This window comes from Myotis yumanensis, unplaced genomic scaffold (genome assembly GCF_028538775.1).
Source record: "Myotis yumanensis isolate MYYU_CA2020_CCGP unplaced genomic scaffold, mMyoYum1.0.hap1 SCAF_1, whole genome shotgun sequence".
NCBI classification, from domain to species: Eukaryota; Metazoa; Chordata; class Mammalia; order Chiroptera; family Vespertilionidae; genus Myotis; species Myotis yumanensis.
In genome coordinates, this window is record NW_027223752.1 from 99,844,509 (window position 1) to 99,870,490 (window position 25,982).

Consider the following 25,982-nt stretch of genomic DNA (forward strand, 5'->3'; position numbering starts at 1 on the left):
AATCTAAGTCTAAATTTTTTAAATATAAACTTACTCAACAAAGCCTGAAATGATTAAGTGATATTACAATATGGGGTTTAGCTGCTGCTGCTCTCTTATTTCTCCATTGTAGGTACTGCCCTTTTTGATTTTGTAAAGTAAAGAGAGAGCCAGCAGGCCTCATTGGTGTTCCCAGAAGAAACATTGGATTGGCCATTACCAGTCAGGGCACAGTGCCTATACGATGCCTGTTTAGGTATTGGGGGTTCAAATATTTGGGGCATATGAGGTTCCACAGAGGATATGATTTCAGTGAATGCTGTTGTAGCCCATGTTTTTATTGATTCTTGCCTTAAGAATCTTTACCTTGGTGAATTCTTTAAAAAGTACCCTGGTAAAGTACTAGGGACCTGTTAGCAGACACCTTCCTTCCCTTTTTGGTCCCAGGAATCTTAATAGACTGCCAGTTAGTGGTTCTTCAAAACCCATATTACCTAGTCATTTTGTGGAGGTGATAAAGTTACAAATATAGTCCTGAAAAGAGTAAAATGATATGTTAGGGGTGACTGAAAGTGAGCATTGGTAGGCTTTAAAAAGACGTGAAATTCAAGTGTTTATGTTGTTAGCGAATGGAAAAATTGTGTTTACAAAATTTAGCTTTATAGTGAGTTACTTGGAATGTAAATAAATGTTTGCTATGCGCAGTATGCACTTTTTATTGCACTTGCTTTACACAATTCACTATTGCTGAGCACTTAGAGAACAATTCCCGAGGTCAGGAATCTCACCTGTAGTTGGGGAGATTAAGCAGATAGTAAGATTAAGCACTCACAGAATTAAGAGAGAAATAAAAATGTAAACCCTAAATATATTCGATATTATAAGGAATTGCATGTTTAATTGCCAAATGACTTGAGAGTCATTGCCTTGAGTTCAGAGGAAGGAGTAAGTGTCAGTGATGGGCTTCTTGTTCTAAGTGTTAATCTGTTAATATGATATTTGTAGTTAAGATTTTTCTGGGCCGCTTCTGGTAAAGTATATTTGAGATTTTCATAGTATTAAGTAATGGCACGTTTCTATGTTTAAAGAAGTTTGGAAGCACTGAGATCAAGAAAGTAAAATGATTTTATTTTTGTTTTATTATAAGAAGTCTGAAAGCTTTGATAGGGTAATGTGCATTGTGACCCTTCTGGAGGGGGTTAAATAGGTAGTCACTCAGAGAACACACTTTGATAAATGCTGCTAGTTCAGGGACAGATGCATCAGAATTCATGATATTCTTGTTGACATATTTAATCTCATCATACAAATATGAAACTTTTATTAGCAGATAGTAAGATTGTATTTTATTGAGTTATATGCATACACCCTTAACCAAATTCAAAATTAAAATGCAAGTTGCTACACCAAGCATAATTAGTGCTTTTGGTGAGAAACTTAAAATTAAGAAAATTTTATTCATGTATGCTTTCCCTCTCACCTTTAAAAATTGGGAAGAGAGTTTAAGGAACTGGCATTTTTTTGTTACTAGAAGAATATCAGTGTTAGGAATATACTTTGGTAACCACTGCTCTTGGGGGTGAAGGGAGGAGAGAAGAAACACCTACTTTTTCCAAGATGTGTTTGTTCCCTATCCCCAAATCTGCACACTTTGCCAGTGACTTTTTATTAGGCTATAAATATGCTTAACACTAATATCCTTAAATGAAAATAAAATAATAGCAACAAGTAAACTTATCTCAAACAATCCCCTCTCCCCATTCTCTTTCATTTCCTTCTTGTTCAAGTTTTTTAAAGTATACTTGTCTCTTCTACTGACATTTATCCTTTGTTCTATCATAGCACCCTGGCAGAGACCACCAGTGTCTTCCTAATTGCCTTATGTTAGTCAGTATCTCTGCAAATTCTAAACTGCTGGACTCTTCGCTTTTTAGGAAACTGTCATTCTGGCTCTACCACATGCTAGTGTTGTAACTTTGGCCAAGTTACTTAAGTGTTTGAAACCTCAGTTTCCTTGCCTATTAAATGGGGATAATAGTTGTATCTTTTAAAACAATTGTTTTTTATGGATTAAATGAGATAATGCATATAAAGTTGATCCCACAGTGCCGGGGCGTAGATATCATTATAATAATAATTCTTCTCTGCCACCCCTTTCTCCTAGTTCTTACTTATGACTACCATTCTCAATGTCCTTTGCTCTTTTTTCCAGCTGAGTTTATGTGTTGGTGTTCCCCAGACTTTCTTCCTTCACCCTCCTTTTTGACGGAACACATTTTACCTGGGGTTCAGTTAACATCTATTTCCCAGCAACCTCCAATACATATCTCTTGCCAGAACCTCTCTCCTGGTGCTTAGTAAGTTCTCATGTACGTCTAGCTAAATATGTTCATAAACTCATTAATTTCTTCTCAAAAATGTCTTTATCCTTCTCTTCCTTATATCAACTTCTATATTCTCCCTGTAAATTTGTGATATATTTTATCTGATCACTAAGAGAAATACCTCTATTTTTGCCCCTCTAACATTTAGGAGCCAGTGGTCACCAAATTCTGTTGATACTATTTTCTAAAACACCCCCTCAAATTTATGGTCTTCTTTTCATACCCACTGCCACTGCTTTTCATTTTCCAGAGCTTGAAATATGAGAATAGCTTTTAAACCAGGTGTCCCCATCTCTGCCTTCTACCTAGCTCCATCATATTATCACATCTGATTTTATTTGACCTAGCTTAAGAATCTCACCTGAGAAATAAAGCTGGTTAGCAAAACTGTATGAAATACATATAGTAGTCAAAGAAATTCTAGTATTCTAGTTAAAACAACAGATTTGCTAATTTGACTAGTAGAGTAGTAAAGCTAATAGAAATGAAACCATTCACATACACTATGATCAAATTTGGAGAATGAATTTGGCAATATGTTTCAAAATCCTGAAAGGCATTCATATATTGGACAACTCTGGGAATCTGTCCTAAAAATTCTATATACCCCCAACGCTGTATTCACACTATGAATTGTAATAGGAAAAAGAAAACAGAAAATAACATAAAAGCCAAACAATGGGTTAAGAAAATGATATAGAGCCATTGAAAGTGGTATTTACCAAAAAGTTTTCATCTCATAGAGAAAGCACTTTTAGTGGGGAAAAGCAAGCTATAAAATCTTACACATAATAAACTTACAGTTACGTTAAAATGTATTATCAGTATGTTAGCAGTGACTGTCTTTGAATAGTGAGAAATGTTTTTTCTTTTCTAATTCTCTAAATTTTTAGCAGAGTCTACTTTGATAACGAGGGGACAACTTTTACATAAATATAAACATATCAACCTCACTGATTGACATTTTTTAAAAATTTAAATTTTTTCCCATCACCATTAATCTCCCCTATACTCTATTCCACCTCCACTCCTGCAATCACCACACTGTTGTTTGTAACTGATTGACATTTTTAAAATTAGTGTTCTCTTAGCTTTTTAAGTAAGCCTCTCGGTAAAATAAGTTAACCACATATTCCACTATAGGCATATTTATTTATAAATTAGTATGCCTTTACAATTGTACCACATATTTTATGTACTTTCTAAATCATATAAAAGTACACTGAAAATTATTATATAAAAACAAAAACATAAATAGAAGTTCTAATACCTCATATCCTAGTAGATCAAGAGTCTTGCCTATCCTACTTTGTAGATTAGTGGTCCACAGAATAAATGTTTTTTTAAAAGGAAAATGTACTTATAGACTTAGTGCCTACTTAGTGTTTAGCCTATAGTAGATTTTCCAAAAAAATACTTGAGTGATTACAAAAATAAAGTTTATATAAAACAAAATGAGCAAGTTATGGTGAATAGAAAGTAGAATGTCTACTTAAGATGACGTTTAGGGGTGCGAGTATTCTTTCTATAGGGGAATAATGAATGATAGGCCTTGGCAATTCTTTTTATATGTTGACATATCTGAAGAGTTTTTATTAATATTGCATATGAATTTAGTTACTCAATCTCAGTTTTAGCTGTCAATAAGCTGTAAGCACCATTTTTGCTAAAGATGATTAATTATATAAGTAAAATTTTATACGACATTGAACTAAAGTATATATAAAAATTAAACGTTAATTCATCTGTACTTACTTTTGCAGAAGTGTTTTGACATACCTTTTGATCTAAAGGAGTCAACAAATGAGACTGGAAAATACTGAATGAGGATTCAGAATGAGTTAGTCTTTTTTTATAAGTGACAGTCTTTTGAAAAGCCTTTTTTTTCTTCTGAAAATGAGGGAATGAGATCATTGATTTCTAATACTTCATTTAAAAATTCTCTAATTTTGTTATGTTAGTGAGATTGTATCTCCTTAACCTCAATAATGTTTAAGAGTAATTGTGGAAAATACACTGTTACATGTTTTGAAAGCTGTAATGCTCAGTAATACTTAAAATTGTATGATACTCCACTGCAGTTGTTAAGAGCTTGTGCATCCAGAATCGCCCAAGGAGATTTTTAAAAACATATGTATTTCCCAGCCCTACTCCCCATAAATATCAGTGTATCACTTTTGAAATGCTTTTTTACACTTCTTTTATTTCTATATTGTTCTAACTCTAAAATAAACACATGCTCAGTGTTCATGATTAGAAAATATAAACATATAAAGTAGAAAGAAGGCAGAAAAACCACATAATTTCATCACTTAAAAGTGAATCCCAGTAATATTTTAGTATATTTTCTTTACCTTTATCTCTCCGTAGTTTTTCATGGATGAATTTATATTGTATGTACGTTTTTCCATTCTTTATTTCTCACGCAGAAACATTTTACAGTGTCATTTAAATCACCTCTTATACATCAATTTAAAGGTTGTATAATCTTTTGTCCTGTATATTACTTGCTTATTATCAAGTGAAGTGTAGTTATCATTACCACCACCATCATCGTCATCATCCTTATTTTTATCCTTATTTTACCAAGTAAACCAACAGGTTCAGAGGGTTTATGTGAATTGTCTAAGATCATATACCCTCAAAAAATGGCATAGAGTGACCATAAAGGCTGAGATGTTCTGACCATAGATATTTTGTTCTTTCATTTCTGCAATATATGCATAAACATTAAGCATTTTTATTTATTTGTTTACTTAGTAAACATTTAATGTCCATGTATTAGTGATAAAAATATATAAATATAGATAAAATTAATAGTAGCTAATAGTTATTGGACTCTTCTTGGTCTTTGTAAGTACTTTTGCATGTGCTGTACATGTACCAATTCACTTAAGACTCACAACACCCCTACTAGGCATGTTATTTTTATTATTTCCATTACACAAATGAGGAAATTGAGGCATAGAATTTAAATAACAGCTAGTAAATTATGGAACTTGGATTTAAACCCAGCAAATCTTGCTCAGGATCCACATTTGTAATCTATCCTAGGAGTTCACAAAGTAAGAAAAATTAATAATTTGATCCGATGTATTTGTGAAAGGGTCTTTATGAAGGCTGTACTCTTTTCTAAATTGCAAGGCTAAAACATTCAATTTTATTCAATATAATTTTGTTTAATATTAGAAACTAGAAACCAAATTAGGTTTGGTTTTCTGATGAAAATGTAATTCTGAGGTTAAATCCAATTACATTTATCTTGAGGTCTGTTCACACTGTATTGCTGTAATAGGATTTTGTCATATTCAGTATTTCTTCAAATGTGTGCCTAAGTAGGAGGTTATATTTGCAAAGGACTTGAACTTTAATATATGGCTGTGACTGCTGATAAAAGAGAATAGTTATTATATTGAAAATGTCATTATAATGAATTTATAATAAAAAATGCAGTATATAGTTTGTCACTATAATATAGTAACTGAGCCTTAATAATATTTTTGATTAAATGAGCTTTTGGTGTTCATTATTTATAAAGCAGCATCTCCTAAAGTGTGTTCCTTATGATATTAATATAATGGAATCTTAACTAGTCATTGTTAACATTTCAAAAGGGGGATTTATGTTGCCAAATAAATTTGAGAAACATTTAATTAAGTTAAACAGATTTCTTATTTTGTGATCCTTTTAGCCTTATAAAATGCATTATTTGACTATGGAACTGTTTTTGCAAAGCACATCCTGGCATTGGTGTTATACAGAGCTTATTTTGCCTTAATGTAAAACAATTTGAATATAGCAGGAAATTATACCAAATTTATTTAAAATATCTAGAGTGAGTTCAGTCTCATTAAAATAACAGTTCTTACCAGATATTTCAAAGTGTTAATTATCTAAGCAGTATTTCTTTTAATTTGTAGGTACGAAAAAAGGACCAGATCAATATTGAAACAAAGAACAAAACTGTTCGTTTTATCGGAGAACTAACTAAATTTAAGATGTTTACAAAAAATGATACACTGCATTGTTTAAAGGTTAGTGCTGAATTATTTTTAATAGACAAATTTAAAGTTTTTTTTAAAAAATATATTTTATTGATTTTTTACAGAGAGGAAGGGAGAGAGAGAGTTAGAAACATCGATGAGAGAGAAACATCGATCAGCTGCCTCCTGCACATCTCCTACTGGGGATGTGCCCGCAACCAAGGTACATGCCCTTGACTGGAATCGAACCTGGGACCTTTCAGTCCACAGGCCGACGGTCTCTCCACTGAGCCAAACCGGTTTCGGCCAAATTTAAAGTTTTTGTTACAGATGCTAGAAAAAGTAAAATAATTAAGAAATATTTGATTTATACAAAGGAAGGCAAGAAGGGGGTAAAAAGGAACATTAAACAGGTGAGCAAAATAGAAAACAAATAATAGCCCAGTCGGTTTGGCTCAGTGGTTGACCTATGAACCAGGAGGTCACTGTTCGACTCCTGGTCAAGGCACATGTCCTGGTTGCGGGCTCGATTCCCAGTGTGGGGCATTCAGGTGGCAGCTGATCAGTGATTCTCTCGCATCACTGATGCTTCTATCTCTCCCTCTCTCTTCCTGTCTGAAATCAATAAAAAAAATATATATTTAAAAAGGCATTTGCTTAAAAAAAACAACACACCACCACCACTATATGCTACCTACAAGAAACATACTCTTAAATACAAGGTTGGGCAAAAGGAGGTTTACAGTTAGAATATGAGAAAGAGCGTTTTTCTTGTATTATTTATTTATTAATTATTGTATTATTCATTTGTATAACTATAAAACTATTTTGCCCACCCCTTTATAAAAATCATAAAGACTAAAGTAGAAAGATGGGGGAAATATACCATGGAAGCACTTTTTAAAAAGACACCTGGTTTCATTATTATCAGACAAAGTAGACTTTAAGGGATGAAGCTGTATTAGAAATAAAGAAGGTTAGTTGGCCCTGGCCTGTGTGGCTCAGTTAGCTGAGTGTTGTCCCATGTACCAAAAGGTCACTAGTTTGATTTCCCATCATCACATGCTCAGTTGTGGGCTCGATCCCCAGTAGGGGCGAGCAGGAGGCAGTCAATTACATCAGTGTTTCTCTCTTACCCCCCCCTTTCCTTCTGCTCTAAAATCAATAAAAACATATTTTTAAAAAAACTAATAAAGAAGGTTAGTTGATAGTGATGAAGAGGTCATTTTAACATGAAATTGTTACTTCCTGAATCAGTATACATCTAATAATGTAGCTTCAAAGCATATAAAGAAACAATTGACAAAAGAAATCTAATCTAATAAAAGACAAACATGCAAATTGACCGTACCTTCGCCATGCCTTAAGCCACGCCCACCAGCCAATCAGAGCAACTATATGCAAATTAACCCAACCAAGATGGCGGCCGGCAGCCAAGGAGCTGGAGTGAGCAGGAGGCTTGGTTGCTCCAGTGATGGAGGAAGCCAAGCTTCCCTCGGCCGGCTCTGAGCTCCACTGAAGGCAACAAAGTTTCAATTATAGAAGATAAATAAACCCCAGATACCTGCTTTCAGCCGGCTGTGGCCATGGAGCTGGAGCGAACAGGAGGCTTGGTGGAGGGCTCTGAGCTCCACTGAAGGCAACAAAGATTCAATTATAGAAGGTAAATAAATCCCAGAATAAAGAAAAACAGGAGAGGCTGGGAGCTTCCATCACCAGAGGGCTTGGTCAGCCTGAAAACAGACCTCAGCCCCTCACCCAGGCTGGCCAGGCAACCCAGTGGGGACTCTCCACCCTAAAGGAGGTGTGGCCATCCTGAAAACACCCATCAGCCCCTCACCCAGGCTGGCCAAACCTCCATGGGATGAAGGTCCCCCCTCGGGGGTCTTGACCAGCCTGCAAACAGCCATCAGCCCCTCACCCAGGCTGGCCAGGCACCCCAGCGGGGACCCCCAACCTGAAGGGGGTGTGACCAGCCTGCAAACACCCATCAGCCCCTCACCCAGGCTGGCCAGGCACTCCAGCAGGACCCCCACCCTGATCCCGGACACCCTTCAGGGCAAACCAGCCAGCCCCCACCCATGCACCAGGCCTCTATCCTATATAATAAAAGGGTAATATGCAGACTGACCCTAACAGCAGAACAACTGGGAATGACTGGTCATTATGACATACACTGACCACCAGGGAGCAGATGCTCAATGCAGGAGATGCCCCCTGGTGGTCAGTGTGCTCCCACAGGGGGAGCTCTGCTCAGCCACAAGCCAGGCTGCCGGCTGCCAGTACAGCGGCGGTGGTGGGAACCTCTCCCACTTCCTCAGCAGCACTAAGGATGTCAGACTTCAGCTTAGGCCTGCTCCCCGCTGGCAAGTGGATATCCCCCGAGGGTTCCCGGGCTGCCAGAGGGATGTCTGATTGCCATCTTAGGCCCAATCCCTCGGGGAGTGAGCCTAAGCCATCAGGTGGTCATCCCCTGAGGGGTCCCAGACTGTGAGAGGGCACAGGACGGGCTGAAGGACCCCCCCCCCCCCCCCGCCAGTGCACAAATTTTTGTGCACTGGGCCTCTAGTCTATAATAAAAGCAAAATATGCTAATTAGACCAGATATCCTTCTCCCGGGTGCCTGCTGCCAGAGGGAAGCTGATGCCTGCAGCCAGGGGAAGGAAGGCCTGTCTTGCACGAATTTCGTGCATCTGGCCTTTAGTAAAGAAATAAGAGAGAAATAAAAAAATCCACAATCATAGTGAGAGACTTGAAAACACTTTAATAGCTGAAAGAGGCAGACACAATCTGTAAGTACTATATATACAGAATTGAACAGCACAATTAACAGTTTTGATGTATTCGGCACTATGCCCAAAAGAATCAGAATTTACATGGAAAAATATTCATGTTTGTCAAAACAACCAAGATACCAAATGATGTGATATGTCTGAATCTATTTTGGTTTAGAAAATATGCATAGAAAAGATTGGGAGAATAAGTACTACCAAAATGTTGTGGTAATGTGTTGTGTTTATAAATTTTATACAATAAGTCTTTTGTAGTCAGAATTTTAAAAATAAATGTTATTTAAACCAAAACAAAATAATTTAGAAAATGTAAGCTATATATGTGATGTGTTTAAATATGTGACATTTAATAATACATTTAGAAAGGGCTTTGATATTAATTTCCATATATCTATCTAAAATGAAAAACATTAAATACATTGAAGCTTTTAGAAAAGATTTTTATGGCAAAACACAAAAGATGTCTATCGATGAGGACTGTTAAACTAAAAGACTAGCTTTTGTTTTTTATACTGACATTTTTAAAATTGTTACACACATTAGAAATATAATGTTTTTTCTCTCTAATAGGCTTGAAGTATTGTCTTTGTGGTTTTTCATCATTATTATTATTACAGATGCTTCTATCAGACTTTTCCCATCACCATATTGAAATGGCATGTACTCTATTGGAAACATGTGGAAGATTTCTTTTCAGATCTCCAGAATCTCACTTGAGGACCAGTGTACTTTTGGTAAGGGTTTCAGAATCCTAGCAAGAGCTTGAGGTTGTTGATTTACTTCAGGGGTTAAAAATATTGACCAGTGCCTGCTTGCTCTGTCATAAAAACATACACTTTTCTACCTTAACTAGAACATCCTATACATATAAGCTGCTATTCCTGGATAGCCGTTGGTATTTTTCTCACTTGGCTCTTAGTGAGTTAACAATATTGTGAATGGGGATTAAGTTTAACCAAAGATAACTTTAAAAAAAATCTTTAATGTTGAAATTATTACAGATAGAGATATCCCCCCCCCCCCCATTAACCCCTTCTTGCCCGCACCCGCCCCAGGCCTTTACCATACTATTTTCTGTGTTCATGGGTTATGCACATATGCATACAAGTTCTAACCAAAAATAACTTTGACAAATGATACAAATGAGCAGGTATTCTTAATACTATTATGTTAGGTTGGCGTGCCATAAGCACATAAATTATAAACAACATATATAATTAAATTTTAAAATTAAAATATATAAAATATAAGTCTAAAAAATTACCTTGTGAGAGAAGTTACTTCGTAAGTTAATTAGAATGGCTAAATGACCATCAAGTTTATTAATCAATTAAGTTATTATGCTTATTGGTAATATTCATGCACTTTGCTGATAGCCTTTTGCAGGATTGGTATTAGTGTTCAAGAGAGCTCTGGTTTATTAATCCCTGGGCATACACTGTCATTACATCACTGTTGCTGTTACAAAAGACTTGATTGTGTCATTTTCTCTAGGTATCTTATTTTTTTAGAATCCAGTTGTAAGCCTGAGTTCTCTGCCAATAATATTTAAAAATGAAGAAACATGAGCATTTATTTCTCCTAAACAAAAATATTAATGTGAAGGCCATCAAATAGAATTGATTTCCAAATTCTCTTTAAGTTTATATCATATTAATCATATAATAGTTATTCCAAGTTCAAATTTTATTGTAACAAGGAGAAAATTCTTCCTCCTCTTTGGCTCCTACTGATAAGGTTAAATGAGACACTGCATATAAAAATGTATTAATTGAAACATGTTCTTACTAACCAATGTTACCCAATATATTTAATTAAATAGAAATGTAATAGAGATGCTAGGAAAGCTTATTTTTTATTATCTACTTTTTACTTATAACATTGAATCCTTAATATTTACTTTTTGCTGGGGAAAATATTTACTAATTGTGGTAGTATGGATGAACGTCACATTGCTGAAAACCAGAGTCCTTCCTATCTGACTGGTTTTCTCGGTTCAGTGGATCTTTTCCCCTCTTACAGCAAAAGAAGCTAGCCTTTATTAGTGATTCTCTTGCTTTCTGGGTAGAAACCTTATTTATCATTTAACATTTTTGTGAGGCCTATGTATCAGGCATGTTTAGGAGAAGTGGTACAAAGTATACAATTGCCAAAGTGGTCCATATCTAGTGCTAATTCGAATACAATGTTGTAAGTGCACTAATAGAGCTATGCAGAGAACATTATGGGCTCATGAGGGGGGAGGGGGTACTTAAGCTAGACTGATGAACCAAGAAATATCTTCCCTAACAGCTTCATAGTATTCACTGAATACAAACTCTTATGTCAGACCCATGGGGTATAAAGATGAAAAGATAGTCCATGCTCTCCTGGAGTCTTAAGTCAGACAGAGGAATAAATAGGCAATTGGAATACATGTGTAAAAGCAATATAGGGCGTAGATAGAAGAGACATTTAATCTAGTCTTGGTATGTCAGGATAAGTTTCCTGGAAAAGTGGTGTTTATTTTAGAGACTAATCTGGGTCTTCAAGGCAGAGAAGAAAGACGCATCTAGTCAAGCAGCTGCAGATAAAACTGGAGAGGCAAGCAACAAAGTAGATTTATAAAGAGCCCTGAGTCCTTTACCAGCAGTTTCCCTCTACATACTTAAAACCCAGAGTTCTTACCATGTCAGCAGAGTCTGTTATTACTTGGCCCTCTCTACCTCTCACATCTCATTTCATGCAATTTCTTGTGGGCCACCTCAGTGGCCTTCTTTTAGTTCCAGTAACATATAACTCTCTCGCCTCAGAGCCTCTGATCTTGCTATTGCTTCTGCTGTGAATGCTCTCTCCATGGCTCTTCTCAACCTTTTGTCATCTTTCAGGTCATAACTTAGATCTCACTTTCTTAGAGAGGCTGTCCCTAACCCCCTCTACCTAAAGTATAAAGTAGGCTTCTCATAACTCTCCATCTTAGTGCCTTATTATTTTTCTTCATACCGCTGATTACAATTATTATTTAAAATATTGTAAGTTTTTTTGTTGAATTGTTTATTCTGTCTTCTTACGCCACACTGTTAGGCTTCACGAAGGTAGGAATCATGTCTGTCTTATTCACTGGTAAGTTCCAGCACCTGGAGTAGTGCCTAGCACAGCCATGGGCAGACTACAGCCTACGGGCTGGATCCAGCCCGTTTGAAATGAATAAAACTAAAAAAAAAAAAGACCGTACCCTTTTATGTAATGATGTTTACTTTGAATTTATATTAGTTCACACAAACACTCCATCCATGCTTTTGTTCCGGCCCTCCGGTCCAGTTTAAGAACCCATTGTGGCCCTCGAGTCAAAAAGATTGCCCACCCCTGGCCTAGCACATAGTAAGTGCTAAGTAAAATGTTCATTAAATGACTGAACAAATTCAGTAATCTTAGTGTTTAGTACAGTGGTTCTCAATCTTGTGGCCCTTTAAATACAGTTCCTCATGTTGTGACCCAAGCATAAAATTATTTTCGTTGCTACTTCATAACTGTAATGTTGCTACTGTTATAAATCATAATGTAAATATCTGATATGCAGGATGGTCTTAGGCGACCCCTGTGAAAGGGTCGTTTGACTGCCAAAGGGGTCGCGACCCACAGGTTGAGAACCTCTGGTTTAGTGTGATGCTATTTTAAGAATTAGGAGTGCTGTTTTAAGATCTTCAGCTAGTCAGTGGTTCTCAATAGGCATCTAGTGGGTAGAGGTCAAGGTTGCACAAAACATCCTACAATGCACAGGACAACAAAGAATTATCCAGTCCAAAATGTCAAATTGAGAAAGCCTAAAGTATATGATGATTGACTAGATCTGTGTTTTTAATCACCTTATCTGAGTTGATGCTCTGGACAAGATATAAGACGTTGGGGGCTTTTAGTTTTCTTATCTATAGAGACATGTCAGATTTATCTGGTACAGTATTGAATGGCACAAGCTCTGAGAATAATTTTTTTTTCCTCAGTTGTATGTGGGACAGCCAGCACCCCTTTATTCATATTTTTGGTTCTTAATTTCAATCACTCATATATATGAAACTTGTCATACTCAGAGTTCATGTAGTTTGGCAGAGTTATAAATTACATTTGTAGTAAAAGTTCTCTGAATAAAGGCCTAAGACCAAGCAGTTATTAGCTAATTTGTTATAAACAAATGATCAGTGGCATAATAATTAGTCTGCTTGCACAGTCTTAGAAATATAGAAATACCGACTGGGTTGTTTTTTTCTTTTTCTAGACCTTTATCCTAAAATCTTATCACTGAGAATAGGAGTTTTGTAGGAATAAAGAAATCTTAGAATGAAAGTATTTTGACTAGTGTAGACTTTTTATTTTAGGAACAAATGATGAGAAAGAAACAAGCAATGCATCTTGATGCAAGATATGTCACAATGGTAGAGAATGCATATTACTACTGCAACCCACCTCCAGCCGAAAAAACAGTGAAAAAGAAACGTCCTCCTCTCCAGGAATATATCCGGAAACTTTTGTACAAGGATCTTTCCAAGGTCACCACTGAGAAGGTAAATCTTAATGGAATCATGGAATAATGGTCAACGTGAGATTTGTGGTAGTTATATAATATTCAACTAAATTTTTTTTCATCCTAATGATAATAGTATTAAAAGCAGTGTACTTTCCTTCTAGCCTGTGCATGAAATTTTAGGTCAGGGACATATATTTCAGTTTTCCTAGATCAGTTTATTTATAAATTGCTTCAGTGTCCCATAAATTATAGATAAGAAATGCAGGTACTTTGCATTGTTCACATTTTGTAAATGGAGAAATTAAAGCAGAGCTTTTCCAGTCGCAAGAGTGAAGTTTAGGAGAGTTGGGATTAGATCCCAAATTCCATTATGATTGACTGTATACAAATCACGCTAAGAAATAATTCATATGATGATACATAATATATGGGACAATATTTTGTTTTCCTGTTATGATAATAACTTCTTAATTAAAAGGGCCATTCTTCTAAATTAAATTTTTTTTTGAAACTCTGACTATGTCAGAATATGAGACATAGTCAGAGTTGAATATGAGACATAGAGTTTCAAAAATATATATATATATGTATGTATATAACATCAAAATTTAAATTTACCTTTACATGTTTTTCTTTTTTTTTTTTTTTTTTATTGCTTAAAGCATTACAAAGGGTATTATTACATATGTGTCCTTTTTTTCCCCCGGCCTTGACAATACCCCGGCTTCCCCTACCCCCCAGTGTCTTATGTCCATTGGTTATGCTCATATGCATGCATACAAGTCCTTCGGTTGATCTCTTACCCCCCTCCCTCCTGCCCCCCAACCCTCCCCGGCCTTCCCGCTGCAGTTTGACAATCTGTGTGAGGCAGCTCTGCCTCTGTATCTATTATTGTTCAAAAGTTTATAATGGTCTCTATTATCCATGAGTGAGTGAGATCATGTGGTATTTTTCCTACATTGACTGGCTTATTTCACTTAGCATAATGCTCTCCAGCTCCATCCATGCCGTTGCAAATTGTAAGGGTTCCTTCTTTTTTACAGCAGCATAGTATTCCATCGTGTAGATGTACCACAGTTTTCTAATCCATTCATCTACTGATGGGCACTTAGGCTGTTTCCAGATCTTAGCTATGGCGAATTGTGCTGCTATGAACAGATAGGTGCATATATCCTTTCTGATTGGTGTTTCTGGTTTCTTGGGATATATTCCTAGAAGTGGGATCACAGGGTCAAATGGGAGTTCCATTTCCAGTTTTTTGAGGAAACTCCATACTCTCTTCCATAGTGGCTGCACCAGTCTGCATTCCCACCAGCAGTGCACAAGTGTTCCTTTTTCTCCACATCCTCTCCAGCACTTGTCGTTTGTTGATTTGTTGATGATAGTCAGTCTGACAGGTGTGAGATGGTACCTCATTGTTGTTTTGATTTGCATCTCTTGGATGACTAGTGACTTTGAGCATGTTTTCATATGTCTCTTGGCTTTCTGAATGTCCTCTTTTGAAAGGTGTCTATTTAGATCCTTTGCCCATTTTTTGATTGGATTGTTTATCTTCTTTTTGTTAAGTTGTATGAGTTCCCTATAAATTTTGGAGATAAGGCCCTTACCAGATATGACGTTGGCAAATATGTTTTCCCACGCAGTGGGTTTTCTTGTTGTTTTGTTGATGGTTTCTTTTGCTGTGCAGAAGCTTTTTATTTTGATGTAGTCCCATTTGTTCATTTTCTCTTTAGTTTCAACTGCCCTAGGAGCTGTATCAGTGAAGAAATTGTTTTGGCATATGTCTGAGATTTTGTTGCCTTTGGATTCTTCTAGAATTTTTATGGTTTCCTGTCGTACATTTAAGTCCTTTATCCATTTTGAGTTTATTTTTGTGTATGGTGTAAGTTGGTGGTCTAGTTTCATTTTCTTGCATGTATCTGTCCAATTTTCCCAACACCATTTATTGAAGAGACTATCTTGGCTCCATTGTATGTTCTTGCCTCCTTTGTCAAATATTAATTGAGCATATTGGTTCGGGCCGTACATGTTTTTCTTGAGAGTAGGGGATCTTAACCTTGAATGTGTGTTAGGAAGGCCATGGCCCTCTGAAATTACATAGTTTTGAATTCTGGGGCTGACTGTATTTTTCTGGAGATAAGGTCTGTGGCTTTCTTTGGATTCTCAACAGGAGTCACTTTCTAGAAAAGTTTAAGAACCACTGATCTGTTAACTGAATTATTGTAGTTACCTTGCTAGAAACCTCACTTTTAAGTAAGATATGTTGAGCAAAACATTTCTTGGTTTATTCTACAAGTTGAAACAATACAATGTAGAACTTCTTTCTTTTTAGAAGATAAAGTAATGGAAATTAACTTCTGGACAGAAAATACATCTGGGGAGGATAAAAGGATGAAATAATACATGGGTGGGAGAAAAGGTAATAGGAATGATAGTGCAGCTTTGAAAATTGAAACCAACTTTCAGAGAGTCGGAAAAATAGTTGTTTGAAACAATAAGGATTTTGATAGCTGTTTAGAATTGACTAGAATTGTAATCATTTGGTAAAACTTCCTGTAAGCAGATCCCTTTTTTTGTAGACTTATTGTTAATTTGTGGACTATAGAGAAAATAAGTTATATGGGCTGATAAGGGAGAATTGCAATTTAATGGTTTGATAGACTATCAAATATAGAAAAATATAGAATACTTATGAAGTTGAGATGACATTAATATTGCCAGTGAAGCTGATATGAGAAAATATTTAGTGCTTAAAAGATGGATTGTGGATATAGAAATGAAAGGACTACTCTGCAATCTGCCAATAATATCTATATTCTTTCAGAATCAAAATGGATAGAACTTAATGATAGGTAGAGCTCTGCTAATTATCTCATTGACAGTATGGTCTTTGAAATTGTAATACCTAACTTTTATGGGGTATTTATAATGTGGCAGACACTTTCCTACATACTTCACATGTTTTAACTTGTCTAATCCTCACAACAAACTAGTAAGTGCTTTTATTATCCCCCCTTTTACATATGAGGAAACAGGACACTGTAATGTCAGTCTTGATGTTATGTCTCCATTTTAAGTGATCTTTTAACCAATTAACCTTGGGTTTATTTATTTATTAATGGAAATTTTTGATTTATAAAAGAAGTGTCTAAGATTATTTGGATTAAATGAAGCACAAAAGAAATCTTATTTTTGGTGAACCTTGGGAATTTCTTTCAGTGACTTCAGTGTATGAGTGTATACTGTTAGCTTGATTGAAGACTTAGAAACTCTAGGAAATATGGGGACATTATAGAAAGATGGAGGAAAAATGAATACCATTTGTCAATAATTAGAAAAATCTCATGTTTAATCTCTAATGTGAAAAATCTGATAGAGGATCTCTGAAGTGTTTCCCATTTCAAAAGTTCTTTATCTGCATTATCATAATAACATATCTATATTATTGGGTATATTGGATTATATACTTATCTAGTAATTTAAACAAAATTCTCTTTGTTTAGGTTTTGAGACAGATGCGAAAGTTGCCCTGGCAGGACCAAGAAGTGAAAGATTATGTTATTTGTTGTATGATAAACATCTGGAATGTGAAATATAATAGTATTCATTGTGTGGCAAACCTCTTAGCAGGACTAGTGCTCTACCAAGAGGATGTTGGAATCCATGTTGTGGATGGAGTTTTAGAAGATATTCGATTAGGAATGGAGGTAAAACTTTCTTTAAAGTTGTCAAATTGGAGTTTTAGAAGAATTTAAATAACTTTTAAATCCTATTATTGAAAAATAATAATTTGAAGACCTTCTTTTATCTATATGGTGTCTTTTACTATTACCTCTTCAGAATTAGTGGTTTCTTAATAAACCCTGCTGTTCTAGATTTACTGTGCTTCATTCTCTCAGGCTAATCCTGGGGTTTATTTTGCCTCTTTTTCTCAAGTCCAGTGAAGCTTATTTTGGAAGAATATAGTACATTTTTATTATTTCTGGGTTACTATTGGGAAAATAAATTTATTAATTAGAAGAATTGTAATCATTTGGTAAAACTTCCTATAAGCAGATCCCTTTTTTTTGTAGGCTTATTGTTAATTTGTGGACTATAGAGAAAATAAGTTATATGGGGCTGATAAGGGAGAATTACAATTTAATGGTTTGATAGACTATCAAATCAATTCACTTAATGATAGCTAAATATTAAATTTAATATTTAACATATTTTTTATTAAACTTTTTAAAAAAATTGATTTAAATAACATCGATTGGCTGCCTTCCACATGTGTCCCAACCAGGAATCAAACCTGCCACCCTTTCATGCATGGGATCAACAGAACTACACAAGCCAGGGAAACTTTTTTTTTTTTTTTTACATTTTGTAGATACCCATTTCCTAAAGAGAGAAAAAGGATACTCACAAGTGACCACCTTATTAGAAAAGAAGCAAAGAACCCATTAATTTTTCTCTGTTCAGTGTTTCTTCAGTAATTGATACTGTCAAGTGACAGAGGGGAATTTCGCCTCTTTTTACCACATTACTGTTCTTTAATGCAAATCTTGTGTTTTTTTTTCTTTTAGGTTAATCAACCTAAATTTAATCAGAGACGTATCAGCAGTGCCAAGTTTTTAGGGGAACTTTATAATTACCGCATGGTGGAATCAGCTGTTATTTTTAGAACTCTTTATTCTTTTACTTCATTTGGTGTTAACCCTGATGGCTCTCCAAGTTCACTGGACCCTCCTGAGCACCTTTTCAGAATTAGACTAGTGTGCACTATTTTGGATACTTGTGGCCAGTACTTTGACAGAGGTTCCAGTAAACGAAAACTTGATTGCTTCCTTGTATATTTTCAGGTATATAAGCTGAAATATGCAGTTTGGCACCATTTAATACATTGGTTGTGTTACAAAAATATTCGAGCAGAAACATTATAGCATTCACATATCACATATGAGATATGTTCATAATTAGACTAAATTTGATTTATTCTTCCTGCAAAGATGCTTTAGAGATTTAAAAAATTTGATGAATTTTATAATATAAACATTCTAATTCCATTGTAACTTTTATGATTGATTGTTAATTTTGAAAGTTATTTTGGTATACTTTATAAATTTGGAATGGTAATTTATGAATTATATTTGGTACAGTAACTTATGAATTAAAAAACTTGTGATTTTCATATGTACATTTTTATCACTCATCTGTATTCTGGTTTTACATATAAAATTATTTTTAAATGATATAACTTTTTTTTTTTAAAGAAAAAACTCACTCTGAGGAAAACGTTTTTAACACGAAAGAAACTCTTGAGTTGTGCTTTTCATATCTTAATTTTAGTTAATTATGTAAGCTTATGATTTAGAGCAAGTGTAGTATAAATTGAATTCAGGTACAAAAACAGATGTTTCTACAATTCCTTTAAAGTAGGTGTTCCAAAAGTTAACTTTGTAGGTAGGTTGTTTGGAACCCAGTCACTATTTCCCATAAAATACTGAGCAGGGTGAACAGTTCACTGTTGAATTGTCTAGATGTTGTTGAAAGAAGGTATCAATAGTACCATTAAAGTCTATATGATCACTACTTCTAGTATTGTTTTCACTCATCCATTGATGAAGAAAATACATTTAAAACTAAAACTGGAGGTATAAAAATACATCCACATAATGGCTGGTGTTAAGTGGGGGTAAATGTTCTTGGGGAAGAGCAGTTTATTAACTTTATCCTACCATGAGGAAGGGGATTGTACATTTGAGAATCAGATTCCCTTTATCTCTAAGGACTGTCTTAGGTTGGAGACTGCCTGTATTGAAAACCAATTTTGCTGCAAAGTGTTAGCTGTAATTGTCAGCATCCAAAGTAGAATCTCCTTCAGAAGAGAATCCTTATTTGCATTTAATCTGACATCCCAAGTGGAGAGAAAAGAGCTATCCCAAAATATCCAAGAGACAAAGAGACAGAGGCATTTTCCACATTGATTAACAGGCAGAAATATGCAGCAGGCTTAAACCTAAGGGGATGAAGTAAGAAGTGAGGCCTGGGGATGAGGTCAGTGTGTTCTGCCTAGAATATAGAGTGAACAGTTATGTCTTGGAAGGCCAGGTAGAAAGGATCACCCATAGTAGTGCTTCTAAACTTTAATGTGCATACACTTTACCTGGGAATAGTATTATAATGCAGATTATTATTAAATTGGTCTGGGGTGGGGACTTAAGATTATGCATTTCTAACAAGCTCCAGCTGAGGTCTGCAATTTTGAGTAGCAAGGACCTAGCAAGGAACAAACTGGGGAAAGAAGAGTGAAGCACCCAGAGGATTACCTGTTCATACACAAATAAATTCCTGGGTTATGCTCTTCAATTAATGTTAACTTACAAAGTATAAAACAGAATGAGGGACCCAGGTATGAGAAGAGAGGGAAAATATCTAAACATGCCATATACACAGTAGGTGTTCAATAAATTATTGTTGATTAATGATTTTTAGATTTAAAACCCTATTAGATACTTTAATTGACCTTTTTAAAAATCAAAGCAGGTATTATAGGGAAAATGATGAACATTTATCAAAACTATGTTTGGGAGTGGGGTTTCTGACTTGTTTCATTATCTGAAAATTTACTTGGTATTTTATTCACAATTTTTCCTTGTCTTTAAAAAGATTATGACAATTATAATAAAACAATATTTAGATTCAAGTCACCAAATGGCTTAGAAATTGTGTAGCTGGAGGGAAATAATTGGAATTAGGATCATTGCTGTCGACCATTAAAGAAAATGGTAGGTGTCTTGTACAATTTTTTAGCTTAGTTGTTATAGTTAGGTGACGTCACATTACAGATTATTATTTAAAATATTTTGTTATTAATATTTTATAGCTAAATTTATTTTTTATTTGTCATCAGCGTTATGTTTGGTGGAAGAAAAGTTTGGAGGTTTGGACAAAAGATCATCCATTTCCTATTGACATAGATTACATGATCAGTGATACACTAGAACTGCTGAGACCAAAGATCAAGCTTTGTAATTCTCTGGAAGAATCCATCAGGCAGGTACAAGACTTGGAACGAGAATTCTTAATAAAACTAGGTAAGCAATTAATTACAGAGAGACAATGAAAGTGATATTTGGCAGATTGTTTTTAGAATTTGCTTTATAATGTTATCAGACTTTACCTTTGTATACTTTCCATTTTTATATTGAGTGTTACATAATATTAGGTAAGACATATGGGTGACATATTTTTTGATTTCATAAAGTAATCCCAAATTGGAGGTAAATACTTATGTAAGAATTGAAGCCAATGATAGCGATGAATAAATACAATCCTGTTGGCCTCTCTTAATTTTAGAATTTTTGGTTGCTAATGTAAAATCTACTTTTAATTAGAGTACCTCTTACAATACAGTATGTAATTGCAACAAGCGTTATTTCTTAAGACATTGTAGGCTAGAAACTATAGAAGGGGATACCTGTTAGAAGTTTGGAACTACCCTACAGAATTTCAGACCTTATTCACTGGGAGAGTTGTCACTATTTCTAAGGACTAGAGAAAATGTGAGAAATATGCTACAGGAGAATTGGTCTATTTACTTTCTCTGTGTCCTTTTGAGATTGTTGTGGAAGAAGAGGTAGCTCTTTAAAAAAAATATGCTTATTGCTTTAAAGAGAGAGGATGGGAGAGGGATAGAAATATCGATGAGTAACTCAGTCGGCTGCCTCCTGCACGCCCCCTACTGGGGATCAAGTCCACAACCAGGCATGTGCTCTGACCAAGAATAGAACTGAGGACCTGTGGGTTCATGGGTTGATGCTCTACCACTGACCCACACCGGCTGAGTAGGAGTTAGCTCTTGAATAACTCTCACGAGGGACTGTAGGAGCTAACTAACTTTGTCAGTGGAAATAACTGGAACATGTAACCTTACTACTCTGATTTACTTACAGATACTTGTTAGCAGGTTTCATTTTAGTCATTTTAAAATGACATGTTTTCAGGCTATTAAGCTAGTATTTTACTTCCTGCTAGCACTTGGGACCCATAAGGCTGTCATTAGGAGATTCTTACCATCACCAATTATATTAATTGTATAAATTTGCTACGTTGCATATCTGAAGAACTACTTTTCATGGTGAAAGCATTTGGTACTTTTTCCCCTCTAAAACTATTTTTTCATATTACATCCAGCATATTAGTAGGGTTTCTTTCTCCATAGGTAAATTCTCTTTTGGAGAATATGATTGCTGTTATCTATTTGAGCATTAATTTTAAAGGTGCTTCTGATTATGCAACTAGAAACTACTCAAACCATAAAGACATATGTGCTGCTTTTTGTACTTTGGTCCAAATCATCTACTTTCTTTTCCTTTTTAGACTTCTAGTTGTATAAAATTATCATTTTAAGCAAAGTGCTTATTTATTTATTTATTTCATTAACTTTTTATGCTTTGAAATAGTTGAGTCTTAGCCTTGTTTCTCAAAGATCTTTATGAATGATGTTCTGTATAGTGGGCATGAGGGAATACTAGTTTGACACCCAGTTTGGTAGCAGTAAAGAGAGCAATGTGCTTTATCCTTTATTGACTGAAGGTTAAATTAAAGGACTTCAGACTCTCTTGAGGAGTCTGTTTAGAATATGGAAAAGGAAAAATAGGTCAGCGTTTGCAAGTGAAACTCTATAAAGATGCTTGCAACTGGAAATTATGCTATGAAGTTGTCCCAATTTAATTCTCTTTTAAGCAGTCTAAGTATCAGGAAGAAGAGCTACATGAATAAACCTATATTAAATCTGTTTCCTGTTGATTAAATCCAGAAGATAATACAGAATCAAGAGCCTTTACTAGTTTTTCTGATTCAAGCACTTAACAAATTCATTATCTCAGTTTTATAGCAACATAATTCTAGCATAATAGTTAATGGATAAACACTAAAAATTTCTCATAATTATGCTTAACAATAGTTTTAAATAATTTTTTTTTAATTAAATTTTTATTGTTCAGATTACATTTGTTCCTCTTCCCCCCTCCCCATAACTCCCCTCCTTCCAGTTCCCGCCCCACCCTCCGCCCTCACTCCCCACCCACTGTCCTCATCCATAGGTGCACGATTTTTGTCCAGTCTCTTCCCAAATCTCCCATTCCCCTTACCCCCCCAAGAATAGTCAGTCCATTCCCTTTCTATGTCCCTGATTCATTATAATCACCAGTTCATTCTGTACATCAGATTATTTATTCACTTGATTCTTAGATTCACTTGTTGATAGATGCATGTTTGTTGTTCACAGTTTGTATCTTTACCTTTTTCTTCTTCCTCTTCTTAAAGGATACCTTTCAGTATTTCGTATAATACTGGTTTAGTGGTGATGAACTCCTTTAGCTTTTCCTTGTCTGTGAAGCTCTTTATCTGACCTTCAGTTCTGAATGATAGCTTTGCTGGATAAAGTAATCTTGGTTGTAGGTTCTTGGTATTCAGCACTTTGAATATTTCTTGCCATTCCCTTCTGGCCTGCAAAGTTTCTGTTGAGAAATCAGCTGACAGTCGTATGGGTATTCCCTTGTAGGTAATTGAGTCTCTTTCTCTTGCTGCTTTTAAGATTCTCTGTCTTTTGCTCTTGGCATTTTAATTATGATGTGTCTTGGTGTGGTCCTCTTTGGATTCCTTTTGTTTGGGGTTCTCTGCGCTTCTTGGACCTGTAAGTCCATTTCTTTCACCAGGTGGGGGAAGTTTTCTGCCATTATTTCTTGAAATAGGTTTTCAATATCTTGCTGTCTTTCATCTTCTGGCACCCCTATTATTCTGATGTTGGTACGCTTGAAACTGTCCCAGAGGCTCCTTACACTATCTTCACACTTTCGGATTCTTTTTTCATTTTGCTTTTCCAGTTAGGTGTTTTTTGTCAAATCTTTGGTTTGATTCTTGTGCTCCTCTGGTCTGCTATTGGGTATAATATTCTTTATTTCAGTCCGTGTATGCTTACTTTCTAATTTCTTTATCGTAGCATCGAGGGTCTCATTAGTTTTCGTGAGGCTCTGCACAAGTTTATAGCAAGCCCTCAAAATTGCGATTCTTAGCTCCATATCCTCCATTTCTGTCATGTTTTTTTTGTCTCCGCATCTTTTATGCTTTCTTGGTGCACCCCCTTGTGGTCTTTGTGCGCAGTCTTGTTCTAGCCAAGCCTTAATTGTTGTAGTTAACACTAGAGGGATTTGACCACCAGGCCGACTGGCTGTTGGAATCAGCTGCGTGGAAAACTTCAGTCCTCTGGGGAGGCGCTAGTCCAGCCTTTGCCTGAGGCCATCCGGCAAATGGCTCTGCGCAGGGCCTGGGCAGGGCGGGCTCAACAGGGTGGGGGGAGGGAGCAGCTATGGCTGCTCTCAGTCCGTCTCCAGGGGCTCTGCCTCTCTGTCCCCACAACCGCTGCAAACCTCGGAGGGACCGTAGCCAGACAGTCCCGCTTCTCCCGTTTGAGTCAGGGTCCCTAGAGACTCGCCCGGATCTGTAGCCCAGAGTCTGAGACTCACTCCTAATTGAAAACGACAACCGCGCCCTCAGCCACCAGCCCGCTTTGCGCGCGCACCGCCGCACCACTGTACCTTTAAATTTTCCACACTGCGCCTCCTCTGGGCCTCGTAATGCTGTTGTTTTTCCTTCTAGTTGAAGAGTCTCTCCTCAGCCAGCCTTCCTGTGGTTCTGGGTGATGTCCATTCAGTCTTTTAGTTGTATTTTTAAAGTGGTTGTTCAAGGCAGCAAACTCCGGTGTTTACCTATGCCGCCATCTTGGTTCCTCTCAAATAATTTTTAATATTATTAAAAGTAATATATGTTCATGGCAGAAATTTTGAAAAATAACAAGACAAAAATCACTGATACTCTATACTTAAGGATAATTATGTATTAACATTTTGATATATTTTCTTTTATTCTTTAAATTTTTTTCTCATGTTTATACAGTTTTATAAGTGGATTTCCCCTACATAATACATTATGAAATTTCCTTTATTATATTTTTAAAAAACTGGCTATATTCCTTCGTATAAATGTACCATAATTTATGTAATTCCTGTTGTTTGACACAGATTATTTCAAATTTTGCACCACTATAAATAACACACTTGAGTTATTTACTTGTGCACCTTGACTTCTTAGTATAGACAGAATTATTGGCAAGGACATTCTCTTTAAATTTAATAACAAAATTAAGATGGTAATAAGCAATATTGTTTAATTCTGGTTTGGAAGTTCTAACTAGTCCTAAATAATAATGGCTAATATGCAAATTGACTAAATGGCGGAATGACCAATCGCTATGACACTCACTGACCACCAGGGGGCAGAACACAATGCAGGAGCTTCCCCCTGGTGGTCAGTGTGCTCCCACAGGGGGAGCGCCACTCAGCCAAAAGCCGGGCTCACGGCAGGCGAGCACAGCGGTATTGACGGGAGCCTCTCCTGCCTCCACGGCAGCGCTGAGGATGTCCGACTGAAGGCCTAAGCCATCAGTCGGAAATTTCCGAGGGCTCCCGGACTGCGAGAGGGCACAGGCTGGGCTGAGGGACCCCTCTCAACCCCGCTGAGTGAACGAATTTCATGCACTAGGCCTCTAGTATTATAATAAAAGGAACAAAAATGAGGGAAATAAAAGTAAAAAAAGGAAAGAAGCCATAAGAATAAATTATATTATAAATTTAAAGAGTATATTTCATAAATTAGAAATAAAATCAGTAGGATAGATAAAAGGCCCAGAAGTTGTCCAGTTAAATACAGAACAATCATTTATGGTGAGCCAGGAATGTTAAAGATAGGATAAGGGCAGCAGGTGAGCATTTGGGAGGAGAATTTGATAGAGAGCATCATCTTATATTGCCAAACTCTAGGTGGATTAAAGAGTTAAATATTTGCCCTAACCAGTTTGCCTCAGTGGATAGAGCGTCAGCCTGTGGACTCAAGGGTCCCAGATTTGATTCCGGTCAAGGGCATGTACCTTGGTTGTGGGCAAATACCAGTAGGGAGTATGCAGGAGGCAGCTGATCGGTGTTTCTCTCTCATCGATGTTTCTAACTCTCTATCCCTCTCCCTTCTTCTCTGTAAAAAATCAATAAAATATATTTTTTTAAAAAGTTAAATATTTACTTTTTCAAAGTTAAAAATAGATCTGATTATCAAATATTTTCAGAGGTTAATTTTCTCAAATTTAAAATGATAGAAGAAAGTATACATATAGATTTAGGTTTTTAAAATGTACAATAAAAATTAATATGAAATTAGTTTTCTTGCTAAGTTGTTAACACTTACATAAAGAACACAGGTAAATTGGTAATAAAATAGAATACCCCAATAGAAAAATGAACAGGAC

At 35.8% G+C, this 25,982-nt stretch overlaps 1 protein-coding gene across 7 annotated transcripts in view; it reads left to right on the forward strand.

Annotated features, from left to right (window-relative positions):
• The window catches only part of UPF2 (UPF2 regulator of nonsense mediated mRNA decay), a 133,523-nt gene that overhangs the window by 76,387 nt on the left and 31,154 nt on the right, over positions 1-25,982 (forward strand). For 6 of the 7 annotated variants that reach the window (XM_070428448.1, XM_070428458.1, XM_070428465.1 and 3 more), the window contains exons 10-15: positions 6,284-6,397; positions 9,756-9,872; positions 13,491-13,676; positions 17,143-17,346; positions 18,208-18,483; positions 20,535-20,718. In XM_070428448.1, the coding sequence (XP_070284549.1) occupies positions 6,284-6,397; positions 9,756-9,872; positions 13,491-13,676; positions 17,143-17,346; positions 18,208-18,483; positions 20,535-20,718 (1,081 nt within the window). The remainder of the gene's footprint in view (positions 1-6,283; positions 6,398-9,755; positions 9,873-13,490; positions 13,677-17,142; positions 17,347-18,207; positions 18,484-20,534; positions 20,719-25,982) is intronic. The other variant, XM_070428486.1, reaches the window with a different exon arrangement.